This window comes from Bufo bufo, chromosome 5 (genome assembly GCF_905171765.1).
Source record: "Bufo bufo chromosome 5, aBufBuf1.1, whole genome shotgun sequence".
Lineage (NCBI taxonomy): Eukaryota > Metazoa > Chordata > Amphibia > Anura > Bufonidae > Bufo > Bufo bufo.
In genome coordinates this window covers 313,940,010-313,962,177 of record NC_053393.1, presented here as the reverse complement: position 1 = coordinate 313,962,177, position 22,168 = coordinate 313,940,010, and the positions used below count along the sequence as shown (strand labels likewise).

The 22,168-nt window shown below is 43.9% G+C and overlaps 1 protein-coding gene across 1 annotated transcript in view; it reads right to left on the bottom strand.

The window, feature by feature from the left end:
• Positions 1-3,385: 3,385 nt before the first annotated feature.
• Positions 3,386-22,168, bottom strand: part of LOC121002504 — a 112,468-nt gene continuing 93,685 nt past the window's right edge. The window contains exons 15-16 of the mRNA XM_040433956.1: positions 4,582-5,112; positions 3,386-3,596 (exon numbers count right to left, since the gene is read on the bottom strand). Of these exons, the coding sequence (XP_040289890.1) occupies positions 3,541-3,596; positions 4,582-5,112 (587 nt within the window). The 3' untranslated portion in view covers positions 3,386-3,540. The remainder of the gene's footprint in view (positions 3,597-4,581; positions 5,113-22,168) is intronic.

Genomic DNA, 22,168 nt, shown 5'->3' with positions numbered 1-22,168 from the left:
CTATTCCACCGATTGAAGACACTGGAAGGAAGGAGATAAATTCCTGGCTCTGGTCCATATTATTTTTTTAGATGCCAAGTGATCTGTGTTACAGCATTGGTTATCTCCAAGCATTCTGTCCACACTCTAAGTTTTCACACAATTAAAGCTATATATGTTTATTGATAAGCGGGAGACAAATGCCAAAACAAAAGGTTTTTTTTTCTTTTTCTAAATGGTGCAAGTTTATTGAGGCTGTTCTATCACAGGCACATATCAACACTCATGTTGTCCTTTGTAGACACTATTTGGTACTGCAGTGAAGATCTGAGAGGTACTTTAGGGTCTTTGCAACATTCAGTCATTGGAGATTATGGACAATAGACATTTCTGTGAGTCACATTATACCTCATTTGACCTTGGTATAACTAGGTTTTTTCTGTGGTGTCACTTCCTCCTTACTTAACAAATTGGACCGAATTGTGTTCACACTGTATTTCAATGTTTTTGTATTTGATGCACAATTTTTGTGAATGTAACAACTCTTATGTGCATCGTATATTTTGCTTTATCTGTTTTGGCTCAAAGGAAAATTAAAAAAACTTTGATATGTCATAGCAACAAAAAAGGTTTTGATCCATGGTGAAACCCCCACCAATCACTAGAATGTGAGATGCGCTCACATAACATGTTGTCTCCCCTCATTGCAGGCGACAGGGTCAACAGAATGTCTGGATTCAGTTTTCTGCAGCAAGGAGAGAGCATTCTGTAAAAGGGCTTCTCTCTCCTCGTTCTACCGATTCGTAGCAGTCTCAGCACTGATCAAAATAGTTTATATGTCGCTATGACATATCAAAAGTTTTTTCAAAGTGCAGGTCCACTTTTAGGATTAAACCCAAATTCAAGGCAAAGGGCACTGTTGAAACGCTACCTGGTCGTGGCAGAAAGAAGATGCTGACTTCGACTGCTGTGCGCTACCTGAAGCGCAAAGTGGATAAAAGTCCCCGTGTGACTGCTGAGGAACTGAAAAAAGATTTGTCAGATGTGGGTACTGAAGTTTCAGCTCAGACAATAAGGCGCACACTGCGTAATGAAGGCCTCCATGCCAGAACTCCCAGGCGCACCCCCTTGCTGTCTCCAAAGAATAAGAGTCGTCGACTGCAGTATGCCAAAAGTCATGTGGACAAACCACAAAAGTTTTGGGATAGTGTTCTGTGGACTGATGAAACAAAATTAGAACTGTTTGGGCCCATGGATCAACGCTATGTTTGGAGGAGGAAGAACAAGGCCTATGAAGAACACCTTGCCTACTGTGAAGCATGGTGGGGGGTCAATCATGCTTTGGGGCTGTTTTGCTTCTACAGGTACAGGGAAGCTTCAGCGTGTGCAAGGTACCATGAATTCTCTTCAGTACCAGGAGATATTGGATGAAAATGTGATGCAGTCCGTCACAAACCTGAGGCTTGGGAGATGTTGGACCTTTCAACAGGACAATGATCCCAAGCATACCTCCAAGTCCACTAGAGCATGGTTGCAGATTAAAGGCTGGAACATTTTGAAGTGGCCATCGCAGTCACCAGACTTAAATCCGATTGAGAACCTCTGGTGGGACTTAAAGAAAGCAGTTGCAGTGCGCAAGCCTAAGAATGTGACAGAACTGGAGGCTTTTGCCCATGAAGAATGGGCGAAGATACCCGTAGATCGCTGCAAGACCCTTGTGTCAAGCTATGCTTCACGTTATAAAGCGGTTATAACTGGAAAAAGGATGTTGTACTAAGTACTAAGATTGAATGTCACTTGGGGGTTGAATAAAACCGATAATGATGTGAGCACAGAAAAGACATTTGTGGTTATTTCATTATAAATGTTATGTTATATTTGTCTGACTTACAAGTGCCTCTTTGATTTAATTGTAAACAAGATGACTGAAATGATCAAAATCAATGTCAAACTGGCCAAAACACTCAATTTCAGTGGGGGGTTGAAAAATTTTGAACACAACTGTAGTTACAAAAAGTTAAAAGAAATAAGACCTACATAAACATGCACAAAACAGTATAAAAATAAAAGGATAAAAAGCAGAAAAGTTCTTATTTAACGAATTGTGTGGTCAGAGTTTCTTCTGGTTTCCAGGGACAGGAGGAAAGTGGAGCACAACCCAAGGCTGATCGATCCTCAAATTGTGTCAAAGAAATGTTCACAATAGTTCATTTTTATCCCCATTCGGCAGAGAGTAGAGCGGAGAGGAGTCTTGCTCCTATTGTGTCCCAGCCTTCTGGGATGGCCCTCACTACCTGTGCATGCTCCACCTCTCTTACTCAGCTGGCAGACATTAAATATTATTAAAACATAGCTTCCCGTCCACACTAATGGTTATTCGGGACCCAACATGTTTTAATAATGCATATTATATCCGGCTGATCATTTTGATACCACACATGACCGGTGTGGTTGTCGCAGAAGGTGAGATACTGGTCATGTGGGAATGCTGGCTGTCAGGGATGGCATGTTTAGACCCCTTACAATGCCCACATCACACGAAATACAATGATCACAATTATTAATTTGTGAGTTGTACCAGAGATGAGTTATTGCTTATGAGATATTTTCTTCATACTCTGGCCCTGTATTTGAAAAGCTGCTGGACCCCTGATTGGTGAGGTTCCAGGCTGAGTGGCTGCATTTCCAGGAACCACCTTCATTACCACTTGCAAAAGGGACAGTTTTTTAACATTCAGGTGATAAACTGATTTCCTCCAAGGGTAATGCGTATTACAACTGCAGGCCCAGACGGAACGGCACGAACAATCACAGAATGGAAAATATATAGGATCACACGACAGTGCGATAATAAAAGTTATGAGAATTGTCCATTTCTCTATTGGGAATGCAAGTTGCTACTAAAGTAGACATGTTGGGAAAGGTTACAGGACCTCTATAATCAGTCTGGCATTAAAGGGGTTGTCTGCTTTTGATATATTGATGACCTATCTTCAGGATAACGGCCAACACCCCCGTCGATCAGCTGTTTGAAGAGAGTGCAACACTTGTACGATTGATCTGCTCACTGTCTACATTGTAGCGGTGAGCAGGAGTAATTACAGAGAAGAGAGAACAGAGATCACAGCAATTGTACAAGTGCTGCGTTCTCTTCAGCGGAGTCAGCAGTTGCGCCTCCCCCAATATGATATTGATGACCTATCCCAAAGACAGGTCATCAATATAACAAAAGCGGACAACCCTTTTAAAATATCCCAAGACAATATACTCTATACGCAGCTTGTTTCAAACTGTAAAGGGTAGGTGTAATATTAAAGTATTCACTGAACATATATGTAATTAGAAACAAAAAACAATCATCTAAAATTTAAATAAAAAAGTATGGTATATTATAAATTGGAAGTCAAGAAACTTTATTAAAATAAAAGCAATCCACTTTGGAGACAAAATGTATAGAATGGACGTTACTCTATTTGGTCTTGGTTACTAAACAGGAAGAAATTGTTACTGGATTTTAAATGCAGCTTTCATACCACACTGATAAACTGGTATCTCAGGACATCAGTCGAGCACCCCAGTGTTAACAAGCACCTGGGCAAGAATCTCAAGGTTCACTTCTGTAAGGAAAAGGAAAAAGAACTGAATAAGAAAAAAAAACACCACCAATATATATGCATTGAAGGGGTTGTGACACATTTTTAATCAACAGGTTAGGAGACAACCAACTCATCGCTGGGACTCCCACCGATCACAAGAATGAGGGGTCCTGTTACCCTGTTCTGATGGAGAGCTAGGTCATGCAAGCACACTGATGCTCCAATTCTTTCTCTATAGGAGTGCTGGAGACAGCAGAGTGCTGTACTTAGCTAACCTGGCGTACCCATAAAGAATGAATAGAGTGCCAGTGTGTATGCACAACCTGGAACAGGACTCTCATTTTCGTGATTGGTGGGGGTCCCGGTGGTTGGACCCTCAACAATCAGCTAGTTATCCCCTATCATGTACCTTAACGCAGCAGCAAGTTGCTATCTCCGTTCTGGAGATAGATGTGGGTCCTACCTCTGGGACCCAAACCTATCAATTATGTCATATCCTTTGGCTAGGAGTGGGAATATATCTTTAACAGATATGTGACCCCTTTTGACATGGGACAGGCTGAAGGTCATCAATTATTCTGGATAAAATATGAATATTTATTTTTTTAGGATGGAGGTCATATGATTCCATATTCAGCTTGTCACATACTGTGATTAATAAACTTGAACTTTATTTGCATCAAATGACATGAATACCAACTCTACATAGACTGGATTGAGGAATCCTTCCAGTGAGCAACCATGCTTTGGTGTGTGGTATCTTTATATTTAACAAACCCTAAGAAGTCTTACTAATTATAATAATAGTATCCATTGTACCCTTTTAAATGTAAGAAATAATATTTTATGAAGATGATGTAATTTGCCTGTGCCATTTTGTATTACAATCTCTCTGAATTTATTAGTGGGCCTAAATAGCATAATTCCGCCATATACATACAGTATACTGCTTTTCTCAGGATTCATATGACGATGTAGACTGTGGATATTGTTTCTAAACACTTACCTTGAAGAGCAGGATAAAAGGGAGAAAGTGTCCGGAGGATATTTGTTACGGTATTGGCATCCTTTCCTTTGAGAAGTTGAAGTATATCAGGACTCAGAGTTTTGGATGTTTTTCCTTGTGAATGGCTCGATGCAGGCTTTTCAGAACTAGGTTCATGTGAAGAGTCACTAGTGGAAGATGATAGTCCAGGAACAGCAGTATTTCTGTCAGCATCTACATTAGAGGTCTCTGCTGTGTCGGAGTAATTTGGTGACTCGGTTTTTTGAACAGTCTCCGTTTTAGAAATGTCATTCAAACTATTCTCTGAGACACTATATGGAGGTGTATCCTTTACCATCTGCAGCTCTCCACCAGATGTCTCAGGGACGCTAAAATGTGTGTAAGTGGCTGCAATGGAAGAGGAATATGAGGAAGACACTTCAGCTGACCTATACTGGGGGAGTCCTATGTCATTCATGTAGAAAAGAGATGAATGCATGGTTGCACAATTATCATGCTCTTGGTGCTGTCTCTTTGTTCTGTCCTGAAATTCTAAAATAAATAAAGTTATGTAAATCATTTCTGAAATAATTTAGCTTTCCAAACATCCCCCACTTATTCCACTTTACCAGTAAATCCAGATTTCCTTTTTAGGGTACATTCCCTTTCACACACATTCCCATGCAAGTTGTTTTATGTGACTACTTGCAAAGGTGAAATGCGCAGAGGTATATTACTCATTATGTTAAAATAGCTAAATACATTTTTAAGGATGGGGAGGAACCAGAGGTAAACATTGATTTATTAGTGCAGCTGGCAACTGCTAGTGTTACTCTGGGTATTAAAAATATGCTAGTGCTTAAAGGGAATATGTCATCAGAAAATGACATTCTTTAACCACTTCAGGACACAGACAGTTTTCACTTTACGGACCAAGCTAGGGTTGGGCGATATCAAAAATATTCCCACGATAACTATATTAAGAAATTTATCGCGATAATATATATCGCGATAAATAACCATTTAGAAGAAAAAAAAACACTTGGGGCCACAAGGAAACGTTATACTGTATGGGGGCAGCCAGGAGGAGACGTTGTACTGTATGGGGGCACTGGGGCAGCCACAGGGAGACGTTGTACTGTATGGGGGCAGCCACAGGGAGACGTTATACTGTATGGGGGCAGCTACAAGGAAACATTATACTGTATGGGGGCAGCCACAAGGAAGCGTTATACTGTATGGGGGCAGCCAGGAGGAGACATACTGTATGGGGGCAGCCACAGAGAGACGTTATACTGTATGGGGCATCTACAAGACGACATTATACTGTATGGGGGCAGCCACAAGGAGACATACTGTATGGGGCAGCCACAAGGAGACATTATACTGTATGGGGGGCAGCCAAAAGGAGACGTTATACTGTATGGGGGCAGCCACAAGGAGACGTTATACTGTATGGGGGCAGCCACAAGGAGACGTTATACTGTATGGTGGCAGCCACAAGGAGACGTTATACTGTATGGGGCACTGGGGCAGCCACAAGGAGACATTATACTGTATGGGGCAGCCACAAGGAGACATTATGCTGTATAGGGGCAGCCACAAGGACATTATACTGTATGGGGGCAGCCACAAGAAGACGTTATACTGTATGGGGACAGCCACAAGGAGACGTTATACTGTATGGGGACAGCCACAAGGAGACGTTATACTGTATGGGGACAGCCACAAGGAGACGTTATACTGTATAGAGCACTGGGGCAGCCACAAGGAGATGTTATACTGTATGGGGCAGCCACAAGGAGACGGTATACTGTATGGAGCACTGGAGCAGCCACAAGGAGATGTTCTACTGTATGGGGCAGCCACAAGGAGATGTTCTACTGTATGGGGCAGCTTCAAGGAGACATTATACTGTATGGGGCACTGCTATCACTGAACAAAAAAAACCTAAAATATAAACTTTTATTAATATGCGGATAAAAATAATGAACCCCAAGCTTATATCTAATAAAGGTAGGTATGATGACCTATATCTGATGTCTGTACTGAGGATACAGTGAAATAATACAATTACAGCAAGGGAAAGGTTAACCAGCCTCACATCTGCATCTCTGATAAACCCTATAAATATATACAAAATAATCAGCAGTTGTTTGATATAGACTCACGATTACTTGCATACAGATGATCTCATGATTTTTGAAGACTCATGGTTACACATCACCAGGTTGTCTGTGGGTCTACAGGCAGGAACATGGGGTGGGGAAGATCTTCTTTCCCAAAGTTGTCCCTGCCGGCTATCCCTGCCTAACAGAAGAGCACCCGCCCCGAAAGGGGCGACACCACTTCTCGGTGGCTAAACCCTCAGACGCCCTGGATATCCCTGCTGAAGGAAAAGTCCTCCCGACGCGTTGCCCCAAGTGGAGATATCCAAATGGTTCATCAGTGAACAGCGTCTGAGGGTTTAGCCACCGAGAAGTGGGGTCGCCCCTTTTGGGGCGGGTGCTCTGCTTTTAGGCAGGGATAGCCGGCAGGGACAACTTAGGGAAAGAAGATCTTCCCCACCCCATGTTCCTGGCTGTAGACCCACAGACAACCTGGTGATGTGTAACCATGAGTCTCCAAAAATCATGAGATCATCTGTATGTAAGTAACTGTGAGTCTTTATCAAACAACTGCTGGTTATTTTGTATATATTTATAAGGTTTATCAGAGATGCAGATGTCAGGCTGGTTAACCTTTCCCTTGCTGTAATTGTATTATTTCACTGTACTGATACTGCATCCTCAGTACAGACATCAGATATAGGTCATCATACCTACCTTTATTAGATATAAGCTTGGGGTTCATTATTTTTATCCGCCTATTAATAAAAGTTATATTTTAGGGTTTTATTGTTCAGTGATCGCTTTATTGTTACCCCTACACACATGAATCTTGAATGTCAGTGATTTCTGTATGGGGCACTGGGGCAGCCACAAGGAGACGTTATACTATATGGGGGCAGCCACAAGGAGACGTTACACTGTATGGGGGCAGCCACAAGGAGACGTTACACTGTATGGGGGCAGCCACAAGGAGACATTATACTCTATGGGGTCCACAAGGAGACATTATATACTGTATGGGCAGGCAGCAGGGCACAAGGAGACATTATATACTTTATGGGCAGGCAGCAGGGCACAAGGAGACATTATATACTGTATGGGCAGGCAGCGGGCCACAAGGAGACATTATATACTGTATGGGCAGGCAGCGGGCCACAAGGAGACATTATATACAATATGGGCTGGCCGCTCAGCAGGCAGTGGGCCACAAGAGTCACTATACTGCAGGGGACCACCAGGAGACATTATACTGTCTGGACTTAGGAACTATACTGTAAGGGGGACACAAGGTGACATTATACTGTATGGGACAACAATTTGTAACCCCTGCGCCATCAGTATAATAATGTCTTGTGGCCCCCATACAGTAATGTCTTCTTGTTGCTCCTGTACGGGGGCAACAGGGAGACATTATAGTTCATCAAGTGCCATCACCATGTGCAGTGCAGCTTGCAGGCAGGGCCAGGGCCGCAGAAGACAGACAGTACAACCTTTATTTCTGACACCTGGGCCGTTAGGGTCTCTCACTCCTCTTCCCCCACCTTGGCTTGGACACGGATTGCTGACTGACTGCGCGCCTCGCTCCTGTGCTTGGCCAGTGGGCGGAGACTTGAATATGGGATCGAGGAGGAGCCGGGGCGCCGTTGCAGGAAGTAATATGTACGGTACGCATATGCACGATGCAGGGGCGAGCTGACACAGATTTAGGAGCGGTCAGCACGCATATGACCGCTCCTATGACGTCACCAAATACCGCGGTTATTTGGAAACAGCGATATCGCCATATCGCTGTTTCATAATACCGCGGTATATCGTTGACACCGGTTTACAGCTCTGAGATTGTTTTCTCTTGACACACTGTACAATAATAGCAGAGAGTTTAAAAAAGTAAAGAGCAAAATCATTATAGTACGTTTTATTTCCATAAATGCAAATGCACTGGAAATGCTACACATTCAATTCCAAATCAAAACAATTAAAATATATCCAATTTTTTTTAATCCTTTACAGAAAGTAAACAAAATGTATTGTCTAAAATGTTTGAGATTTCACATTACCTTGATATACTGAACTACTATTTAGTGGCACAACCATGGTTTCTGAGAACTGCATGACATGTGTTGCATATAGTCAACCAACTTCTGGCACCGCTAAACAGGTATTCCAGTCCAGGACGATAGGACTACATTCCACATTTCTTCTCCATTTTTGGGTTTTGGCTCATAAACCACATTTTTTGTCACTCCACAAGTTCTCCGTGTGATTGAGGTCAAGGGACTCAATCTTGTTTGTCTGTAACCAAGATGTGGTTCGCTCACTAGTGTGTTTTGGGTCATTGTTGTGTTGAAGCATCAATTTCAAGGGTGTTTCTTCTTCAGCAAAGAGCAACATGATCCCTTTAAGTATTCTGATATACTCAAAATGATTCATGGTCCCTCGTATGCGATAAATAGGCCCCACACAATGGCACGAGAAACATCCCCATATAAAAAATTTTGCACCACCATGCTTTACTATCTTCACAGTGTACTATGGCTTGATTCAGTACTTGGGGGTCCGTGGCCACTAGACCCAAAAAGAACAGTTTTGCTTTCATCAGTCCATAAAATGTTGAGCAGATTCACTTTGGGCTAGTCAAAGTGTTACTTGGCAAATTTTAGCCTATTCAAGACTTCTTTTTTTTTTAACAATGGGACTTTGCAGGGAGTTCTTGCTAGTAACTTGGCTTCACTTCTTCTGATTGTAGAAGTACTCACTGGTAACTTCAGATATTTGATCTTTCTGGAGGCGATTATTGGCTGAGTCTTTGCAATTTGGGCTATTCTTTGATCCATTCGAACAGCAGTTCCCTATTTCTTTCAGGTTTTGGTTGCCACTTCAAGGCATTTAAGATAACTTTTAATGAGTAGCCTAGAATTTGCTGGAGACTTATCTGTATGTTTTCCCTCTCCAATTAAATTTTTAATCAAAGCATGTGCTTTATTAGAACAAATTTGTAGAACGACCCATTTTTCCCAGTATTTCAGGAGGAAATGCACTATAAGAAACATGCGCATTCCGAGGTACTAGTTGGAAGCGAAGCAGAGTTCGGTTTCAAGTTTTAAAGTGGTTTTCCACTTAAAAAAATCAATTTCTGAAGTTATTCAACGAAGTCACATGCAACTTCATGAATAACTAACTTCGGCTCATCAGAGCCCATACATTCTAATACAGTACGGAGACGAATCTCCGTACAGTATTATTCTGAAGTTTTGAACAAAGTGACTTTGGATGAAGCATCCGAAGCTCGCTTCGCTCAACTATAGTTAGAAGATTTAGAATTTTAGCAGCAATTTCTCAAATTTTCAAGAAAATTTCCAAAACCGAGTTTTCTAAGCACCAATTCAGTTTTGAAGTGACATTGAGGGACCACCAATAAATGACCCCATTTTAGAAACTACACCCCTCAAATTATTCAAAACTGATTTTTACAAACTTTGTTAACCCTTTAGGTCGTTCATAAGAATTAATGGAAAATGGAGGTGAAATTTCAAAAATTCACTTTTTTCTTTGCAGATTTTCCATTTTAATCCATGTTATCCTGTAACACAGCAAGAGTTTACAGCAAAACAAACCTCAATATTTATTACCCTCATTCTGCAGTTCACAGAATCACCCATATTTGGTCAAACTGATGGGCATAACGCATGGCTCAGAACAGAAAGCGCCATATGGCTTTTGGAGGGCACATTTTGCTGGAAAGGTTTTCGGTCACCATGTCGCATTTGAGGAGACCCTGAAGCAGGGTGGATAAAAATCAATGATTTTTTTTTAAAAATCTAAAAAAATTTGATTTTTTTTATTTAAATCAGATTTTTTTTATATATATATAAAATGCTTTTTGAGGAAAATATATTACCATCCAAAGGTTATTCCATCATGAAATAAAGATTAGTTTTTTAATTATGTAGAATAAGGCTGTACGTGGACTCCCATATTGTTGAATGGATTAGGCAGTGGCTGAGGGACAGACAACAGAGGGTTGTAGTCAACGGAGTAGTATATGAGGCCATGGTCTTGTTACCAGTGGGGTACCTCAGGGATCTGTTCTGGGACCCATATTGTTTAATATCTTTATCAGCGAAATTGCAGAAGGCCTCGATGGTAAGGTGTGTCTTTTTGCTGATGACACAAAGATTTGTAACAGGGTTGATGTTCCTGGAGGGATACACCAAATGGAAAAGGATTTAGGAAAACTAGAGGAATGGTCAAAAATCTGGCAACTAAAATTTAATGTTGATAAGTGCAAGATAATGCACCTGGGGCGTAAAAACCCAAGAGCAGAATATAAAATCAGTGATACAGTCCTAACCTCAATACCTGAGGAAAGGAATTTAGGGGTCATTATTTCAGAAGACTTAAAGGTAGGCAGACAATTTCATAGAGCAGCAGGAAATGCTAGCAAAATGCTTGGGTGTATAGGGAAAGGCATTACCAGTAGAAAGATGGAGGTGCTCATTCCGCTCTACAGAGCACTAGTGAGACCTCATTTGGAGTATTGTGCTCAGTACTGGAGACCATATCTCCAGAAGGATATTGATACTTTGGAGAGAGTTCAGAGAAGAGCTACTAAACTAGTACATGGATTGCAGGATAAAACTTACCAGGAAAGATTAAAGGAAATTGTTGTATAGCTTGGAAGAAAGACGAGACAGAGGGGATATGATAGAAACTTTTAAATACATAAAGGGAATCAACAAGGTAAAAGAGGAGAGAATATTTTAAAGAAGAAAAACTGCTACAAGAGGACATAGTTTTAAATTAGAGGGGCAAAGGTTTAAAAGTAATATCAGGAAGTATTACTTTACTGAGAGAGTAGTGGATGCATGGAATAGCCTTCCTGCAGAAGTGGTAGCTGCAAATACAGTGAAGGAGTTTAAGCATGCATGGGATAGGCATAAGGCCATCCTTCATATAAGATAGGGCCAGGGGCTATCCATAGTATTCAGTATATTGGGCAGACTAGATGGGCCAAATGGTTCTTATCTGCCGACACATTCTATGTTTCTATATGTGTAATTTTTTTTGTAAATAAATTCCATTAATCCATTCACAATGTCATGCTCTTCCAGAGGTTTTTGTAAGATTATTGGGCAGTTTCTCTGCCTACAAGATATGATCACAGATGCTTGGTTTACTTTTGCAGTTCTCAAAACTGAATTTGACTCAGCAGAGATCACATGCCTCTTCTTCACAGCAAAAATGTTATAACATGAACAGAGTTGAGAAAAATACCTTAATCCTAACTTCTACAAACCTATGAATGCAGAGTCAACCTAATCAAACTAATATGAAAAGTTGTTATTCAAAAAAATCTTCATCTACTTGCATATTATAAGTTATACGAGCAAGAATTAGTCTTTATGTAGAAAACTATGATTTAAATCAAGCCTTACTGACTAGTGATTTAAATAATTTTGATTTAAAACAAATCCACCCTGCCCGGAGGTACCCCTAACAGTTGAAACCCCCAAAAAGTGACCTCATTTTGGAAACTACACCCCTCAAAGAATTGTTTGAGGGGTGTAGTGAGTGCTTTGACCCAATTTGGCGGTGAAAATGAAAAATTACATTTTGTCTAATAAAATTTTGCATTAGCCCCAGATTTTTCTTTTTTACAAGAGGTAACCGGTGAAAAGGGACCCCACAATTTCATATGCATTTTCTACTGAATACAGAAATACGTCAAACTGCTGTATTGCCTCAGAATGGAAGAAACGCCATATGGCTTTTGGAGTACAGATTTTGGGGGAATGGTTTCCAGGCACCATGTCACATTAGACGAGACCTCGAGGTACCCCTATAGTGGAACCTCCAAAACGTGACCCCATTTTGGAAACTACACCCCTCAATGAATTTATTAAGGGGTGTACTGACCTCATTGAACACACAGGTGTTTCATAGAATTTAGAAACACTTGGCTGTGATAATGAAAAATTTAATTTCTTCCAATAAAATGTTGCATAAGCCCCAAATTTTTTATTTTTACAAGGGGTAACGGAAAAAATCAACAACCCACAATTTGTTACGGTAACACCCCATATGTGGTTGTAAACAGTTTGGGCACAATGCAGGGTTAAAAAAAGAAAGAGCACCGTGTACACTGGAGGCCTAGTTTGATGATTTCTACAACAATGACCGACAACTACAGAGGCTCTAAGGTATACGGGGTCGTGTCACCTCACAAATTGCTGGAATATTGCTAGCACGCTCGGCTATTTTTGTCCCACAGAAACCAATGGAGAGCGCACCACACAAGCGTAGCCACTGCTCCATTTACTCAAATTGGACTGGCGGAAGTAGCCAAGCCAGCACTTGGTTATTTTCGGAACTCCCTTGGAAATAGAAGGTGGCCACACATGCGCAATGTGCTCTCATTCACTTTGGGGATTTTGTTTTAGAGACAGCTGTGACCCAGAGGTGGGACCCGAACCTATCTGACATTGATGGCATATGCATTAGCAATATGCAAGAAAAAGGGGGTCAGTCAGCAAATTCCAATACGCAGGTGCAGGTCACCATGGCTAGAAACACAACAAAATAAAAACTAGATTTTTGTTCTCACCGTAAAATCTGTTTCTCTTCTGTTCGTTGGGGAACACAGGCATTGACCATGGGTATAGCTGTTGCCACTAGGAGGCAGACACTAAGCACACAAAGTGTAAGCTCCTCTCTCTTCAGCTATTTTCCTTCCTGCAGGGACCAAGCTAATCAGTTTAGTGCAAAAGCAGTAGGAGAAGCCAGACATAAGAAAATCACATTATGTGCAAACTCAGAATCACAGGCCCGAAAAAAGCCCATAAACAAAAAACTGGGTGGGAGCTGTCCCCCCCCAATAAACGGAAGAGAAACAGATTTTACGGTGAGTACAAAAATCTAGATTTCTCATCAGTCTCATTGGGGGACACAGGTATTGACCTTGGGACGTTCCAGAGCAGTCTTTGGGGGTGGGCTTAACTACAACCCCCCTGCAAATCAGAGAAGCGCTATTTGCAAAACTCTACGCCCCAAATAAGCATCAGAAGATGCAAAGGTGTGAACCCTGTAAAACTTAGAAAAAGTATGCAAAGACGACCAGGTTGCGGCCTTGCACACCTGAAGGACCGAAGCCCCGTAATGCATCGCCCAAGAGGCTCCCACCGCCCGAGCCAAATGAGCAGTCATCCGGAAGGGCAGGGCCCAGTCCTTAACGCGGTACGCTTCCACAATAGCCAAACAAATCCATCTGGAAATGGAAGTCTTTGACGCTGCCAGCCCCCTCTGGAAACACGAATAGGGAATCTGTCCGCCTGAAAGATGCCGTCTGGGACAGATAGGTACGCACTGCACGAACCAGATCCAGAGTATGGAGCGACTGTTCTCGAGGATGAGACGGGTCCGGACAAAATTAAGGAAGAATAATCTCCTCATTTAGATGGAATGTTGACACCACCTTCGGCAAGAAGGACTGCACAGGGCAAAGGACCACCTTATCCTGATAGAAGATCAGGAAGGGCGACCGACATGACAGAGCCGCGAGTTCCGACACTCTACGGATACAAGTAATTGCAACCAAAAAAGCCACCTTATAAGACAGGAAGCGCAGCGACACCTGCTGCAAAGGCTCAAATGGAAAAGATTGGAGAGCGTTGAGCACTAGATTAGGATCCCAAGGATCCAATGCCAGGAAGGGCGCAGCCTGAAGGAAGGCTTGCACTTCTGGCCTGCGGCCGACTTATCGGACGCTCCCTTGGGGCCGGAAAACTCAGAAAGGGATGAAAAAAAGGCTTCCGCTTTTTTGATTTATTAGACCGCCCCCTGTTCAGTGGTAAATGGGTGCTCTTACCACCTGTTGCGTCCGAAATGATCTCATCCATGGCTTACCAAAAGTCTGCCGCCGGTAAAGGGGAAGGCTGTCAGGGTCCGCTTTGAAGCATTATCTGCCACCCAGCATGAGAGCCATAGGGTACGGCAAATAGCCTACGGTGTAGGACATGTCTGAGCCCGAGCACCGCGCCAAGGTTTCTTAAGTAGCTCGGGGACCTAACACTCACCTACCTGAGCCATATGGGCTATACCAGGAGCCAGTGGGCAAATTACAGGAGCATGAGGCCGACTCACAAACAACTCACCAGTTACCTCCAGCATGTAACCATGCTTGCAATGGGAGGAGGGAGGAGTCTGCGAGTCCCACTCAAGACTGGCTGATATGGCCCAGGCCTCACAGGTGCACCTAAATGTAGCCTGTAGATGGAAAGCAGGCACATTTAAATTGGAGTTTATACACCTCCAAGCATCTCTATAAATACAAACTGAAAAGAATGGCGTGGTATTAAACAAGCAGGAAGTGCTCAAACCCACATGCAGTTGTGCATATATATAGGGGAGCAAATCCTGAACTTGTGGCCCGTGGCTAATGACGATCCCCAGCAAAAATGCATACAGTGGAGGATGCCCGCAGCGAACCACAAGTACCAAAGTAGACATCCTACACAAGATAGCAATTATGTGGATGTGATAATCAATATAGCAATATAACAAAATAATAGCAAAGACAGGTGCACTCTGCGGTCTTACTAAACCCTCAAACTGATTTTAATTTGCCCACTGATTTTAATTTGCCCACTGGCTCCTGGTATAGCCCATACGGCTCAGGTATGTGAGTGTTAGGTCCCCGAGCTACTTGAGAAACCTTGGCGCGGTGCTCGGGCTCAGACTTGTCCTACACCGTAGGATATGTTGGCTAATCTCTCAATTTTAAAGGGATTCTGTCACCAGTTTTCAACCCTGTCAGCTAAACATTATGCTGATGTTCAGGGCCTCATCACGATTCCTAATGTGTGCTTATAAATGTCATCTGTGGGCTTATTTAGCTAAAAAACAGCTTTTACTAACCTGTCAGTCAAACAAATAAGGTGCCCAAGGAAATGTGAAGCGATGCCGCCGCCGTTCGTGCCCAGCGCCGCCTTTCTGGACTTCTGCGCCGCCTCCTAATCCTCTGTGCCGCCTCTCGCTCTCCCTCCCTCCCCCCTCCTCCTGCTGTAAGATCTCGCGCGTGCGCACAGGCCTCTGCCTGATGCGCCCGTGCGGACTTCTCCATTTGGCTTCTTCCAGCGAAGTGCCGGCGCATGCGCAGGCACTTTGCTCAACCACTGTATGCGCGAGATCTTACAGCAGGAGGAGGGGGGAGGGAGAGCGAGAGGCGGCACAGAGGATTAGGAGGCGGCGCAGAAGTCCGGCGCTGGGCACGAACGGCGGCGGGTGCGGCCGGCACCTGGCATCGCTTCACATCCCCTTGGGCACCTTATTTGTTTGACTGACAGGTTAGTAAAAGATGTTTTTTAGCTAAATAAGCCCACAGATGACATTTATAAGCACACATTAGGAATCGTGATGAGGCCCTGAACATCAGCATATGTTTAACTGACAGGGTTGAAAACTGGTGACAGAATCCCTTTAAAATCAGTTTGAGGGTTTAGTAAGACCGCAGAGTGCACCTGTCTTTGTTATTATTTTGTTATATTGCTATATTGATTATCACATCCACATAATTGCTATCTTGTGTAGGATGTCTATTGTGGTACTTGTGGTTCGCTGCATCCTCCACTGAATGCATTTTTGCTGGGGATCGTCATTAGCAACGGGCCACAAGTGCAGGATTTGCTCCCCTATATATATGCACAACTGCATGTGGGTTTGAGCACTTCCTGCTTGTTTAATACCACGCCATTCTTTTCAGTTTGTATTTACGGCGAATAGCCACCAACAGGGCTGACGAGCAAGCCATAAACCTGGCCGCGTCCAAAGATGCTTCACAAATATATGCACTGACATACGAGAGCTGCAGGGCCACATCTGCAAGTTCCCCTGAGGGAACCCCCCCATTCGAGACCCTGACGTAAATTACTTGCCCACTCTCCCATAGCCTTGCTCACACATGTAGAGGCAAACACCGGCTGCAGCGCTGTGCCCACTGCTTCAAAGGCCGATTTTGCAAAAGCTTCCAGCTTCTTATCTTTGATATCAGAAAAAGAAGCCCCATCCGCCATTGGCAAGGTATAGCCAAGCGGGAAACTGGCGGGTCCACTGTAGGTGGAGCCGACCATTTCTTAGTCAAATCCTCCGAAAAGGGATGTTCAGCGTTATGGCAACATGAAATGTTTATCAGGTAAATTCCACTTCTTGGAGAGAGAGGAATCAAACTCCTGGTGGATGGGGAAACACTTGTGCGAATGACAGAACTTCATAAAAGGAAACACCCGCGCTGGCAGGTGACGGAGCTGGATCCTCAACCTGCAACGTCTCAATAACTGCCGCAATTAAATTGTCCACCACGGAGGATAGTTTTGGGAGACTCACCCTCCGGTGAAACAACATCCTCATCTGACCCTCTCTCCTAAAAACATGCCTCTTCAGAGTCAGACCGGTCAGAGGACTGCCTTGCCGACAAACGCCCCAATATATCCACAATAGCTTTGTTGGTATTGGAGACATCCAGTACCACCCTAGACAGGGAACATGCCCATTCCGGTTCTTCCGTAGGTTGGGCAGCGGGAAGCAATGGGTCCGGAGCCGAGCCGCTTGGTGGCGGCGCAGCACACGCAAGGCAGAGGGAGTCTGACTGAGGGGATGGAAATTTTGCGCAATATGATACGCAGGCAAAATGACGCACCAACGGGACCGCCTGCTTCGGGACCTTGGTTCAGACATAATGATACCCCTGGCACCCCAATAAGGAAAAGGGAAAGGTTAGACCCTGTAAAAAGGGACAAACAACACTCACCCAGCCTGTGTCCCTCCAAGCAGCCAACACCATGAGCGTCCCACCAGGTGCTTTAAATCCCGGAAGTGGGCGGAGCCCACTCTCCCTCTGCCGCGGGGCAAACACAAGACCGCCCCGCCCAAAAAAATGACTCCGGCTCACAGTGCCCATCAGGCCACGCCCCCTCACTCAGGCTCCGCCCCTGTGCTCGCCGGAACGCACCGTCGGTATCCCCGGCCGAACCCAGACGCCGGTCAGGGAAAAATAAGCTGTGGGGAGGCCCTGCAGGAGTAGGCCGCACAGAAGCCGGGACCTCAATTACCAATGGCTCCGGTGGCCCTGTGGAAGCGGAGATGAGGACGATGCTGCCGGACCAAGGAAGGAGGCCACACAGCAGGAGCAGCCCCCTGAGCCCTGCACCAGGTACCATTTAAACATTACGGGGCTCCCATTACCGCCCATATTACCTAGGGCGACCACATGGGGACCCTCACATGGGGGAGGAGAGGGTACTGGAGGGGGCACTGTGGGCAGTCTCTACTCACCTGCCCCCCTGGCTCCAGCTGGATCACCACCTTCCGTGTGCGGCCCCTTGGTGAGGGATGCTACACCGGAAACAGAGGGGACTTTCGCTGGGGCTGCCGTGGTGATGCGCTTGCTGGCAGGAGACAGAGGATTTTACAGGGACCTCTGGTCCTCCTTTTCTTCTAGAGAGCGGGAACGAGCAGGGGGTTTGGGTGACCCCCTGGTCTCCCGTCTCCTGGGTGGGAGTGCAGGCAGTTTTTACTCGGACTGCCTGAAGCTTCCCGCTAGAAAAAAAGACACAAAATTTGTAAATCAGTAGACAGACACTAAGCTAAAACTGATTAGCTTGGTCCCTGCAAGAAGGGATATAGCTGAAGAGGGAGGAGCTTACACTTTGTGTGCTTAGTGTCCGCCTCCTAGCGGCAATAGCTATACCCATGGTCAATGCCTGTGTCCCCCAATGAGACGGATGAGAAAACACAATGCAACAGCACTTTGCAACCACAAATAAAGTACAATAATGCCATAGCTATAGAAGATATTCTATGTGCTGACCGACCCCCTTTTTCTTGCAGTTGTACTGAGCTGGAGGTGTGGCTGACTCCAGTTAGTCTTCCACACTTGAACAGCCTGTCTGCCCCATAGGCTGATTTTGATTAGTGGAAGTATAAATCTGTAGCCTGCTCTCCCTGCATTCGTTTGAAGCCGCCTGACATCTAGAGTGGGCTCGGCATGCATGCATGTTTGTACCTGCATTCCTTGGATTTAATGGAGGCCATTATGGCAACGAAAATGGTAAAAGGCAGAGTGGACCCAGCATGCATGTGGAACCTGCATTCCCTGAATATTATGGCGTCCAGTATGGCAAATAACAGGTAGTATTTAGTGTTAGGCTATTGTCTTATAGAGATCCCCTGGACGCCGACAGACGGGCCCAAATAATTTTGTACAAAATGTATTTGCAGAGAATCTCAAATTTACAAAATAAGTGTAGCATTAGCACCAGAATATCTTCTATAACTATGGCATTATTGTACTTTATTCATGTTTGTAGAGTGTTGTTGCATTGTGTTTTTTTTCTCTATATACTAGCAATATGCCACCAATGTCTTAAGGGAGACAACCACTTTAAGTAAAAATAGAAACCCCCACGAAGTGACACCATTTTAGAAACCACAAACCTCACAGAATTTATCAGAGGGTGTAATGAATATCTTGACCCCCCAAATAAATTTTTTTACACATATGCCATTTCAGTGCCCAATATGTTTGAAAAGTCAACTCTCTTATTATTATGCAGTGCTTCCTGTATTTAAAAACACCCCACATATGGGCCTAATATTTTGCCTTTTGCCTATTTTGACATACAACAGGGCTCAGGAGTAAAAGAGCACCATGTGCATTTGAGGTCCAATGTGATTTACATATCTTGTGCTGACAACTGTAGAGGCTCTGGGGTGAATTAATAAATGGAACTCCCGAGAAGTGAATCAATTTTGAAACTCTGTCCCTCAAAGTATTGAAGGGTAGAGTTAGCATTTTGACACCACAGGTATTTTGCAGAAATGAATGCAAATTGGATCATGCAAAGTGAACATTTTGGGTTTTCCACATATATGGCATTTCAGTGCCAAATATGTTATGCCTACCTGGTGCCATCTGAGACTCAAACCACCCAACTTGAATTAATAGCCTGCTCCTACTGGGTACGGAAATGCCATAAATGTGGACATAAGCTGCTGTATGGGCAGATGGCAGAGCTCAGAAGGGAAGGAGCGCCATTTGGCTTTTGGAGCACAGATTTTGCTGGAATGGATTGTGGGCATTACATCACATTTGCAGAGCCCATGAGGTACCAGTAGAATGGAAACCCCCAATCAGTGACCCTATTTTGGGAACACCCTTCAAGTTATTTGTCAAAGAATGGAGTGAGCAGGGCAAGGTGCAAAATGAAAATTGCAAGTTTTCCATAGATACGGCATTTCAGTGCCCAGCGTACCATCTGAGACACTGGTAGTGGTTTTACTAGGTAATTAAATGCCATAAATGTAGACGAAAACTGCTGTTTGGGTATGTTGCTGGGTTCAGATGGGAAAGACCAACTTTTGGCTTTTGCAGCACATATTTTAAAGGACTGGTTTACAAGCACCATGTTACTGGTGAACAGGCTCTGTGGCAGTAGTACTGCCATTTTGTGAGAACCATATGTTTATTTTTTCTCTCGATGGACCTGTGTGGGGGATTTTTTTTTTGTAATTGGTTCTATTTTGGAGTATATACGACTTTTTGATCACTTTTTATTTAGCTTTTTGGGAACTAAGATAATGAAAAGGCAGCAACTCTGCCATTGATTTTGGGTCTTGTTATTGCTGAGTACACGGTGTGGGAAAACTGAGGTTACAGAGATAACAATTTTATACCGTTTTTTCATAGTTTTTATATAGTTTTTGCGCCACCATTTTCTGAAAGACCTTTTTAAAAATTTTCTGGCAATGGTCTTGTGTAAGGGCTCCTTGAGGTGACGTTTTCATTGGTAGCATTTCGGGTACATATGACTTTTTGATCCCTTGAAGGTATGATTTTTGGGAGACAAGGTGACCAAAAAAGGTCTGCATAGTTTTTTTTTTACCTGACGGGATAGATCATGTTGTGGACAAAACGATGCCTAATATGTCTATTTACAATAAAAACATTTTTGAACAGAAAGAATCATGTTTTTGAGTCATTATTTTCTGAAAGCCATATATTTTTATATTTTTCTGGCGATGGTCTTGTGTGGGGGGCTCGTTATTTGCAGGATTAGTTGACATTTTCATTGAAATAATTTTTGGTTTACATAGTACTCTTTACTACTTCACTCAATGTTATTCTTTATTGAGGCAAGATAACCAAACAATGGCTATTCTGGCAACGCTTTCATTTTTATGCCGTTCACCTAACGGGGTAGAACATGTGATATTTTTATAAATTATGTCATTACAGACACGGTGATACCCAATATGTATTTTTTTTTCCTTTTTTGGGGAATTGTAAATGGCTTAATGAGGGGAAAGAAGCATTTTTTTTTATAAAAAGGAGATTTTTTGTGAAACTCACCTGTAAAATCTTTTTCTCGTCTTTTCCATTGGGGAACACAGACCATGGGTATAGCCTAGGTCATTACTAGGAGGAGACACTATGCAAATAAAAAAGAGAGCTCCTCCTCCCCGGGCTAAACCCCCATGCTCCACCGGGAGGACCCCAGCGCGAGAAAAAGCAGTAGGAGAAGGAGACAAAAAACTACAGAGACCAGAACAAAGGAATACCGCTATCGGACCGATAACCCTAAGGTCCCGAAGAACTAAACCAACCCCTCCTGCAACAGGCAAGAATGGGAGGGAGCTGTGTCCCCCAATGGAAAAGACGAGAAAAAGATTTTACAGGTGAGTTTCACAAAAAATCTCCTTTTCTCGCACATTTCATTGGGGGACACAGACCATGGGACGTCCCAGAGCAGTCCATGGGGTAGGAAAAAGATCAGCACCTCCGGGGGAAACGCCCAGAGGTCAAACAGGAACCACCGCCTGCAATACCTTGCGCCCAAGGACAGCATCAGCCGATGCCAAAGAGTGCAGTTGGTAAAACTTTGTAAAAAGGTATGTAAGGACGACCAGGTGGCCGCCTTACAAATTTGAGTTGCCGAGGCGCGATTACGCCTAGCCCAGGAGGCCCCCACCGCCCTGGTGGAGTGCTCGGTAACCCCAGCTGGGGGAACCCTGCCACGGGCACGATAGGCCGTGGCAATAACCGACCGAATCCACCGAGCTACCGAGACCTTGGAAGCCGCCAGACCTTTACGAGGCCCTTCGGGAATCACGAAAAGGGCATCCGTACGGCGGAAAGGGGCAGTAACACAGGTACACTCGCAGAGCACGGACAACATCCAGGAAATGGAGAGCGTTCTCCTTGCGGTTCGCCGGGGATGGACAAAAAGAGGGCAGGACTATATCTTCATTAAGATGGAAGGCGGAGACCACCTTGGGTAAAAATGAAGGGACCGGGCGTAGCACCGCCTTATCCTGGTGGAAGACCAAAAAGGGCTCCCTAGAGGAAAGAGCGGCCAGCTCAGATACCCTCCTGATCGAGGTGATGGCCACCAAAAAGACCACCTTCCAGGTGAGAAGACTCAAAGAAACCTCACTCAGAGGCTCAA